This window comes from Oxyura jamaicensis (genome assembly GCF_011077185.1).
Source record: "Oxyura jamaicensis isolate SHBP4307 breed ruddy duck chromosome Z unlocalized genomic scaffold, BPBGC_Ojam_1.0 oxyZ_random_OJ60585, whole genome shotgun sequence".
Classification (NCBI taxonomy): Eukaryota; Metazoa; Chordata; class Aves; order Anseriformes; family Anatidae; genus Oxyura; species Oxyura jamaicensis.
In genome coordinates this window covers 1-11,077 of record NW_023305313.1, presented here as the reverse complement: position 1 = coordinate 11,077, position 11,077 = coordinate 1, and the positions used below count along the sequence as shown (strand labels likewise).

The window sequence follows — 11,077 nt, the reverse complement described above, 5'->3', positions numbered from 1 at the left end:
AAGAAATATAAAAGTAAATAATTAGTTTCAGGCAGTTTGATGTTTCATGATTATGTTTTGCTTGTACCTAAAATAATTGTGAGCAGCATCAATCCATCTTAGAGGCAGCACACAATAAGATATATTCAGTCCTACCTGTAGGTGTAAAACTTCATTTCTTCACAGAGGAGGTAGAGAAAAAATTGAGCTACTGTACAGTTTTTAAGAATGTTTCTAGGCAGTAAAGACTCCAAGTAGCTTTAATTTGATACAGCAGTCTTATTCATTACTTTGATCCAATCTACTGTACGTGGGTAATACAAATAGGTAGACTTAAGTCACCAAGAATTTCATAAGCATCATAATGAAGCAGAGATCATTTTAGCCAACATCTCTGCAGAGCAATCACAGCTTTATTGGATGCAGTGGAAATGTGCCAAAATTGGGTTTGACCTCTTGAATTACAGGAAAGTCACCAAGCATCCGTTTCTAAGGGGTGTCACTCTGCATCCAAGTAACACTAGAAATGAGGAAGATAATGTTTAAACCAAAGTAGCATTTCCTTAAACAGGAGCAGGGAACTTAGGAAAACTTGCCATTTCAATATCTTTCAGGCTGCTGCATTTATCAGGAACAATTTATAAATACACAGGAAACGGATGAGAAAGAAATTGGCTTTCAATTAAACCAAACCTGGGAAAAATCTATGACATTTAAAAGGAAAGCAATTGAAACTACTTACGTTTTTTTAAAAAATCTTCATTTTAGTAAGTTAGTATTTGCTTCTGTAAGCAAGTATGTAGTTGTAGCTTGATCTACTCCCACTAGGTCACACGCCATCGTTTCTTAAGAATAAAAAAGTCCAATTTATAAAACGACAACATGAAAAGACAGGTACAAGCTAACAATTCTAGCAGAAAAAGGGAGAAATTATGCTTCTTTCAGAACAAGGATATTTTTTATTACCAAAGCAAAGAATTTTAATTCTGGACAGGAATGCATCTTTCAGATGCAAGCCATCTATAAATGCATCTTTCAGATGATGATAGTCCAAATGCTTCAAATCCCATCACAATTTTGAAATGAACTAACTAAAAAATAAAATAAAAATTCAAAAATTCAAATCCGTATCCATTAGGTTAGGTTTTTCATTAGCACCAGTATCTTTAGTTGCTATGTTGTCATTAAAGCCAATTGGCCCTACTATGTGATGCAAACTCTTGTTTATACTCATTATACAGTGCTAAAGGTACAAATTAGCAAAGAGTTTATGAATACTGCCCCTTTCTAACTTACTTAAGTCCAGTGAGAAAACTCTTATGTTTCTGGTAACTGCAGGTCTCTTGGACATTTGCCCCTGTGGATCTGCAGAGACAGATGAGCATTTTCTAAGACAAAGACTGAAGCATAAAAGGTCTTCCTATATGCACTAATTGTCTGAGACAGACCCTATGTGAAAATGCATGCTGTATGTTTGCTATGTATAGCAATATTACATGTTGAGATTCAAATAAATGATAACCACCTCCTGCAAAAAGCCCAGTCACACTAGTAAGGTCACATAGCAGACTGTTTACATGTACATGTAGCCATGTAGATTAACAAAGTCAAGAGTAAAGAGACTGCATAGAGAGATCTAGGTGATAATCATCTAGTAAATTCAATTTACCTAGTTTACCTTCTGTTCTTTAAGGATACCAAGAGACCACTTTTAATGATTGTGACTAATTTTCAGTAAATGTACTCCACATTTCTATCTTGTATTTGGTTGGCTTCAACTCCCAGCCATTAGTTATTTCACTGATCTTGATTTCTCCCAGAGATTAAAATGTCTTTGTTTCTATTTTGGCACGGTCAGAGCACTGCAGCCAAGTTTCTTTTCAGTTGTCCTTTGATAGGTTAGATCAAAACCAGCTCACCAATTACGTACACCGAAACTGCCTGCTTAGCAGCCTTTGGCCCTGTGACAGTCTCAGGATTGAGCAAGTGATTTACACAAAGGTCGCAGTGTTGCCCTGCCGGATTTCATAAGGTGTGAAGGTAAACGCCTTCTCCTGTGGCACCTTGCTAGGAAATGTGGAGGGAGCCACACTCGGCTGCCTCTGCTAAGCTTTTTCCCTTCTGGCACTATGTGCCCTTTTCCCTACCTATTTGTTGGGAAATCAGCAGGAAGAGAAGCATGATGTTTCTGGAAAGGGTATGCAGAAACACTATGAGGGTACAAAGCCAGTTTCTCAGAGACAGAAACTGAGACCACTTTCAAAGGGAGGGTGAAGATGCATCTCAGCATTTCTATGTGAGAAAGGCCAACTAAGGGTGCAGACAATCTTCTGTAAGGCCTTGATACGGTCCCTCCTCCACAACACTCTTGCATCTAGACTGAGGAGATACAGATTTGTTAGACTGCAATACTTCAGTACTTAAAGGGGGCTTATAAAAAAGATGGAGAGCAACTTTTTTTTTCTTTTTTTTTTTTTTTGTGCAGATAACTATAGGACAAGGGGGAATGGTTTCACACTAAAAGAGGGGAGATTTAGATTAGAGGTTAGGAGGTAATTCTTCACTCAGAGGGTGGTGAGGCACTGGCACAGGTTGCCTGGAGAGGTTGTGGATGCCTCATCCCTGGAGGTATTCAAGACCAGGTTGGATGGGGCTTTGGGCAACCTGGTCTGGTGGGAGGTGTCCATGCCTATGGCAGGGGAGTTAGGGATGCTCTTTAAGGTCCTTTCCAACCTGAGCCATTCTACAATTCTACAATTGCAATGTTTCAATATACACATGGAGTGTATCAGAAAGATGGAGCTAGACATTTTAACTGTAGTGACAGGACAACAGATAATGGTTTTAAACTGAAAAAGGTTAGATTTAGATTAGACATATGGAAGAAATTCTTTACTATGAGGGAGGTTAGATACAGAAGCAGGTTGCCCTGGGAAGTTGTTGATGCCCCTTCCATGAGGTTGGATGGGGCTTTTCACAACCTGTGGTTGTGGACTAGATCTTTAAAGGTCTCTTCCAACCCAAACCATTCTATGATTACACAGAAAACAAAGTCAGCTTCTTTTTTAGCATTTTATAAACATCAGTTGATCCTTAAGCTTTGTTTATTTGTCTTCTAGTTATTTGTCTATTTGAATTCTTCTGTAGAATTCATCCATTCTACACAATGCCCAGAATTTCTACTGAGAACAACAAGAAACCTGAGTGTACAATGAAAGGGCATTTAGATTGCAGTTTTGGACAAGGAGCTTACAAACAAAACCTATTTTTTTAATATATATAAAGCACAATAGGTATAAAACACTTGGTCTAGCTCCTTTATAAGGCAGAAAGGTTTCCTTCTCTTTGAAAAGGAGAGATACCTGAAGAAGAGACAAGTAGGAGAACAAAGGATAATACTTACTATTGTCTGACCTCAGACTGACAGAAATACTGAAAGACTGTCCAGGTGGATCAGACTGAAATTTTTTCAGATGAAGAGGTGCCATGTTTTCTAACTCTCTCTGTTCCCATAGTGTCTTGTATTATTTACTGCATCCACTAAAACTCATGGAATTTAAGTGGCTGATAAAACTAGAATGTCAACTTCATAAATATGAACGTGAGTATGCAGCCATCATGATTGCATCAAGAATGGTAAGGGCTCAAAACTCAAAAGGGAATTAACTCTCAGCGCGAGGTATAGCAATGCACTTCCAACACTGAAAACGGTGGCAACACCAGCACTACCATCACTGTTCTAAACTGGAAACAGCTTTCCTACACCTTCCCATTACATTAATGCCAAAGTTGAAACCTTTCCTTTTGAAAATACAATCAGTAAAACAAGTATTAAAATAACCTTTGGCAGAGCACCTCTCTTCCAATCAAATGCCTTTATGAACAATAGAATAACATCGTACACTGCCCTTTTTTTAAATTAAAATATATTTCAGAAAGTCAAATTGGAGTTATAGAAAACTGTACAAAGAAACTAACAATGCTTCTAACAATTTTACTAAGTAAAAAAGTAAACAAAGATGTGAAAAAGCATACAAAGAGAATTCACTGGCTTGTGAGAAGATTTGCATATACAAACCTGTATCTCCAAGACACAATATGAAAATTTATGCTTTAGAAAATACACAAAACATCCTACCTGCCCTTATAAAAGATGCTAGTAATTTATACTTCAAATGGGAAACAATTTCATTTTCTGAATAATGAGTTCTCAAACACCTGCACGAAGGGAATCTTAAAACTTGTCCAAAACAAAAAGTCCTGTACCTTGCTGACAAAGAAAAGGCATGTTTTCCTTTTCTTTAAGCCCAAAGAAACCTACTAAGATGAACCCTAGAATGTATGTAGAGAACACTAGCAATGCTAGTGGACCACTAAACATGATTCCAACCCAGTAGCTCTCTTCCCTTAAGGTCACATATTTGTTGTGGCATCTCTACAGAGGAGCATAAAAAAACCAAACCCACCATATAATTATTGCTTAAACAGGAACTTATTCTGCATCCCTTATTAGGTAAAATTCCAGATAACTTCTAACATACAGCAGAGAATTTGAAAATACAGTAGTCTCATAAAACCGATTTCCTACTTTCCAAGTAGAAAATAATTCTATAGAGTACTTCTGTATCATAAATTACTCTACCAAACCCCAGTCACAAGCAACAGCTCAACTCTTTCTGATACCATTAAGATGCCATCTACACATAAAATCTGAAATTGTTACAGCATTTATATGCACGCTTTTGACACAGTATTTAGAACTGATTTTTCTAGTGAACTCTGCAGATACAGTTTTTTCAAATAAAGTATGCGTTCTTAAGACGCCAGGCTGTGTACTGGCTGATGAGAGCAGAATGTTAACACTGCTATTCTAAACATATCTGACAGCTTCTTTACATGGATTTATAACTGATCTGCATACAAAACCTGACCATAACATACAGTATCTAAATAAGTGACAAAGTGATTAGGCAGTTATCCCCATAGGAAGTGTACAGTTCTGAAAGTAAATAAATATTTAAAAATATGCATATTGATTTAAAAACTAGGAAGTAGTATCCCCGAGGTCAAGGCACTGCTAAATGTGTACATTCCAATTCATAACTTTATCATAGTCCTGAATTCGTTGTTTTATGTGAGAAAGCTTATTCTTTAGGTATTCACAACGCTCCTTCTTCTCCAGAAATGCAGGATCCTGCCAAAAACACACAAACCCTTATATTAATATTTATGTTTTCAATTTCATCCAAAAGTACTTTATTACCAGTGATGTTCTTGATTAAGGACATTATACAATTATTCTCCAAAGTCATATTCTTTCTTTTCTTATTTCCTTCCTGTTTCCCGTTCCTGTGTGAAGGGCTACAGGAAGAAGTTCTGCTTTAATAAGCTGTAGTAAGTAAACAAAGTAGCTCGGTAAACAAAGCAGCTTTTAAACAGAAATCTCTACACATAAGTGACGTTCTACTACATAATTTTATGGGTGTGTTCTGATATGTCTAATAAACCCCTTTCCCAAAAGGGCAATGAAACTTAACGTGGACACAAGATTTGAATTTTATGAGAAAAAAAAAGTACTTTTGATGTACGACTTTTTAAATGGAATACTGCTGGCGTTTAAAAATGACAAAGTGAAACCTTTTAGATCACACTGGAAATTGTTTTTGAAAGTCCACTTTAGTTTCATGCCACACAGAAAATGCAAAACTTCTTTTGAAGGCTAAGACTATCTTTTTGTTAATGTATCTGTTGTCTGTGCCAGCTAGTGAACATGTATAAATTGGATCCCAAAGACTAAGCAGTCCTCTGAAAGGACTCTGAAATGTTAATAGATGAGATGTACTCTTAGAAGACTGAAATACTTAAAAATGTTTTCTTCCACATCTGACTAGTAAAATCATTATTGTCAAAACAGGTTGTTGGCATGAATGGAGTGGGTAGTATGCTACAGTTTTAAAAGACAAAATATATGAAGCCCTGTAATTGCTAGGGTTACCCTGAACTAACAAATGGTACCTGGTATCAGAAATGCTGACTTTTACATTCTCTTTGCTATTCTTTAGATTCATGAGTAAGGTAAAGCTGAAATAACTTACATTTTTCTTTTTCTTGTATTCTTGCAGAACTTTTGATATCCTTTCCTGTTCCTAAGAAGAGAGATCACACATTTTTAAACACATTGAGTACACGCCTTATCTTCATGTCAATTCTACAAAATACTTGTCAGAAGTCAATCTCTCAGCTGATCAAATTTATTGATTTATTTTAGTTGTACATTTTGAACTTGAGAAATAGTGAAAATAAGTTAAATAATTTACTCAAACTTAAAAGCTGATAGCAGGAAAAAAAAATAGAAAAAAAAATAGAAAAAAATATATATATATATATAATCCACCAATTGCAACTTAGCAGCCTTGACTGATGACCAAACAAGAAAGAACATATTTGGGGAAAACTGTCTCTCCTACTGAACCACTGCCAGTATTACTAGACATTACTAGGCACAACACCGAGAGAAAGTCAGTCAGAATCTACTTAATACCACCTCTGCTTTCCATGAGCCCATTTCACAGGTACTTACATATATACTTCCAGGATGATGAGGAAGCTGTCTCATCAATGCATCCAGCTCATCAAACTTTTTTAATACAGCATTAACTTCTGCAGACAGTTCTTTATACTCGGCAAACTGATCATTGAATACTGCTTTGTACCGGTCTCGCATTTCATTTGTTTGAATTGCTGGGTATTTCCTTCAAAAAAAGGATTTTCAAGGACTAGTATTAGACATACGACTTCAAACAAACACACAGACCCTTGACATCAATAGAGTATTCCTGTATTGTTTGCTAATTTTGTAACCTGCTGAAATTTTCATGTATGTAAAGCATTGAAAGGTATGACAAATAGTATACAAAACAATTTATGGTTTCATACTTGACCATGTAAAGGCCTGCTTTTTAAAAGGGAGGATATTATCAATTTAGCACTAGAGTAAGTAGAAGATTAGTCATATTTTAATGGCTAAAAAGTCAAGTAATTTCCCACATATATTGCCTGTGCGGTCGTAATTATACTCTGGTAATTATTCTACACATTAGATTATAACATTTCTAACATTTTGGTTGGGTTTTGGGGGGTTGTTTGTTTTTAAAGTTTGTTTCCTTGTTTATATTACTGTGTCTATGGCATTAATAAAGAATTATGAGTTCCCACAGCACATGCAGTGTGACACAGAAAACATGAATGTATATATGAGAAATATTGAGTGAAAAACATCATTTGAGTATTCTCCACTGTGTTCATTTATCAAAGTCAAGTCACTTACGCTAAGTAGTCTGGCATCACTATAGGTTTAGGAATGTGTCCTGCAGGTATATGACCATTAAGTAGTTCCTGTTTCCTTTCCACTGATTTAAGCTGCCGGTAATTGGTCTCTTCTCTTGGTCCATCATCACTGTCATACTAAGTTTTAAAACAACAACAAAAAAATAGTTCCAAATAAAGTTGGCTTTCCTTCAAATGCAGTATAACAAACTCCATAAAGTATCCAGTTAACATGAAGACACGGATAAGAGAACTGAACAGCAGTACATTCTTCACAACCTTTACTATCATGAGAAAATTAGGAAAGAGTTACAGTAATGTTTCTCACATAGGAACTGGAGCTTCCTCTTCCCCTTGCTTACTATTCTACAGTTTATCCTTTGATCCAGAAATAATAGGTCATGGAGTCATCTCAGAACACATGAAAAAAAAAAAAAGGCTCCTGATTCAGTCCTGAAGTAAGCAACAGAGAAGATAGTGGTAGGAAATTCACAGTATCTACTGGGAGACATTTAGGACTGAAAGAAACACCAGAAATTCTGTGGGAATCATCAGCATCTTTTGTATTAAGTTCCCCTTCAACCTCTGTAGTGTATGCACCTGCTTCTTTCTGCAGCAGAAGCACTAAAGTTCTTCTTTTTGCTGATATTTCAAAGCCTGCAAAGGGGACTTGAAGCAGTCTTAGAGTAACAGAAGCAAACTGAAGTTACAGAGCACCTACTACTGTGCTTCCACTGGCTACTCTCTGATCTACGTAGGCAACCAGGAGAGAAAAAAAATCCCTAAAACATGCAATGCATCAGACGCTCTGCTGTTACAGTCAAGTCTGCAAAACTCTGTGATAAGTGCTACAGAACTTGTCACTTCATATAAGAGGGTAAGGTCACATATAGAAACAGATATCAGATTTGCTGTCTATGGTAAATTTTATAACCTAGACTAACGAGTGGTAACTTCTTCACAAGCTTCTTCCAAATCTTCTGGTAGAATACCATCCCGACTACATTAAAGAATTAAACCTAATCATTTCCTAGCCTCCCCCAAATTGATAAGTCAGTCAAAACAAAGAGTCAAAAGAATACACCTTTTGAAATACCAGTAAACAAAGAGAAAAATAAATTTGCTTCCTACCTTCTTTTCTGGCAAAGACGACTGTGTTTTCATCTATAGAAAAAAATTAGAAGAACTTTAATGTTTTATTTTAAGCAATAATAAGACTAAAAAAAATACAATGACACAAACTTTTTTCCCCCCAAAGTCAAGCTGTGCAGACAGTTATGTATTTATATTCAGGTATGAACAAATTTAGCATAAGGAATATTTTCAGATAAATTTCTTTAAAGACTATTTAAGAATGTTGGAATGAACACAATCACCAAAAACCACAGGATCTTCTGTAGCACTGCTGTATACAGCAGCGTGGAGGAAATACTCCATCCAATTCCCATTCACTTTTATTATTTCACATTCCAGTCTGTATTAACTCACTGACACTCTGCAGTCTAGTTCATTGCCTAGCAAACACAACAGTGCGCTAACCAGTAACTCAACCAGCAGCTATTTTGCACAGCACTCTCCAGAGTAACCTCTCACCTAACCTGTATTATTGGCTTTAGAAATATTAGCTTAAAAACAATAAAAATCTTAAATAACTAGAATAAAAGAACATTGATAATAAGAAGGAAGAATGTCTGAGCAACCTTCCATGTAATGCCAATCACCTCATTCTTGAAGGACCTACTTAAAATTTGTTAAAAAATAGACTTCTTACATTCATCTCCAATTCCCTTTTCATAAGGGAAGCCTCAGTTTCATGCACGATGTTGGGATAAAAAAAACAGCATTAAATGAAAATGCTGCAAATCAAAAAACTGCAATCATAAAGCTGATGAAACACAACGTCCTGGTATCTCTTACTAAAATCATTTAAATGCTGACCCTTGGTAAATTAGGCTTTTGTGGGTTTCATTTAAAGTTTTAATGGTATGTTGAGTTCTATTGATTTTAAAATGTTTTTTGTTGGGGCATGCACCTGAGAGTTTTTACACAAATGACTTTGAATGCCCTAGCTGATAGTGCTAGGTCTCCACTATTACTGTTTATCATTAACTAGGTGAGCACTGAAAGTTTCTAGTAGGGGCAAAGCCAGCAGCAAATGCAAGATAGTTTAATTCAAAAGATGAAATCAATTGAAATCTGAGACACCTAGATCTAGGCAGCTCTATTATCACTATTATTGTCTAGTACTACTATATGGAAAGCTAAAAAGACAAAAAGAAGTAGCTTGGAATTTTGTTTGTAAGTACGAATCCATATTTCATATTCTTATTGTGGCTTACGCTAGCACTTCACATGCTGAAAGCACATTCTTCAAAGAAATGCTAGCTGGCTTTAAGCCCAACCCTGCTAAAGAGCTGAACAGGCACATTGTTCATTTCTTCCTTTGTTTGGAAAACACACACCAGGAAGCAGATCATCACCTGCTGCAGGAAGAGAGCCCAGTATTACAAAGCCAACAGAGCCCTTTCCTTACCAAAGTCAGTAATAAAAAAGATTTGGGGTCAGACATCTTCAAAGCACCTTTTATTCAGTGATCTGAGTGAAAGCCCACCCACAAAGACTTTGGGCTTCCTGCACACCTGATATGACCAGGAAAATCTTAGAGCGGTGCCCACCACGCCATGCCCAACAGAGAAAAGGCAGCTGCTCAGGACCTACCTCTCGTTCCATTAACTCCCGGTGCCTCCTGGCTCCTTCGTGCCTCCACAGCTTCAGACAAACCAACGCGCTAATCAGATAGACGACCACTGTGACGAACAAGAAGATGATTGCTGCTGTCTGACCTCCTTCTACGCGGCAGAAAGAGGCATTTATTGGCGTCTTAAACAACTGGTAATAGCAGAGACCACCTCGGTTGGTGTCGTTGACATACACAATGCCTGCTGACATGTACAGAAAGAACATGGCCACGTTAATGCCAAACTCAGTTAGCGGCCACCAGCTGGAATCGAGGAGGATGGTCCGGTAGTACATCGACATGCCGAGCACCAGCAGCACGATGGTGACTATCCACGCCACACCAGCTACCACCAGGACGAAGGGAGTTTTGGGTCCGCTGTAGTAGTAGCCTCCATAGGTGCCGCCGGCCCCGTAGCTGTAGGGCTGCGAGTACCCAAACATGTTGTACCACTCATTGTCCTTGTGCACGTAGGCTGTCACGCAGGCGAAGACGGCGGCGCCCAGCAGCAGCTCCACCACGCAGAGGATCCTGAGCAGGCCAGCCCAGGACTTCATGTAGGCGTACCGCTGGTGGTAGGCCTCCACCCGCTCGCTGTAGGTCATGCCGGTGGGAGCATGGTGCTCCAGCGACCCCAGCGAGTCCCCGCGCAGCATGGCTTCGGCCTCCTTCCTCGAGGGGCAGCTGCCGCCCGACCCTCCGTAGGGCTCCCTGTAGGAGCCGGGCACCGACCTGGGCTCTGCCCGCCTCGGGCCGGGCGACGCGGGCGGCGAGCACTCGACCCCGTCCGACACGTACCTGATGTCGGACGCCGTGCTGCCCCAGCCGGCCTCCCGGCCGCGCCTGCCCCTGAAGAAGTTCTTCCAGGAGTCGGGGACGAACCGCCGCACCGGCTTGAGCTCGGCCGCCCCGCCGACGGGGCCGCAGGGCGGCTGCAGGGGCAGCGGCGGCGGCGAGGAGCCGGCGGGCGGCGGGGACGAGGCGCTCCGCGACAACTTCTTCAGGGGCAGGCGCGGCCGGGAGGCCGGCTGGGGC

At 39.0% G+C, this 11,077-nt stretch overlaps 1 protein-coding gene across 1 annotated transcript; it reads right to left on the bottom strand.

The window, feature by feature from the left end:
• Positions 1 to 3,896: 3,896 nt before the first annotated feature.
• MARVELD2 (MARVEL domain containing 2) lies at positions 3,897 to 11,055 on the bottom strand (the record flags this gene model as incomplete). Its single annotated transcript, XM_035313345.1, has 6 exons — positions 3,897 to 5,173; positions 6,075 to 6,125; positions 6,560 to 6,731; positions 7,307 to 7,443; positions 8,437 to 8,469; positions 10,024 to 11,055. Coding segments are annotated over 6 exons (1,542 nt in total), but the record flags the coding sequence as incomplete, so codon positions are not given.
• Between the last annotated feature and the right edge of the window lie 22 nt (positions 11,056 to 11,077).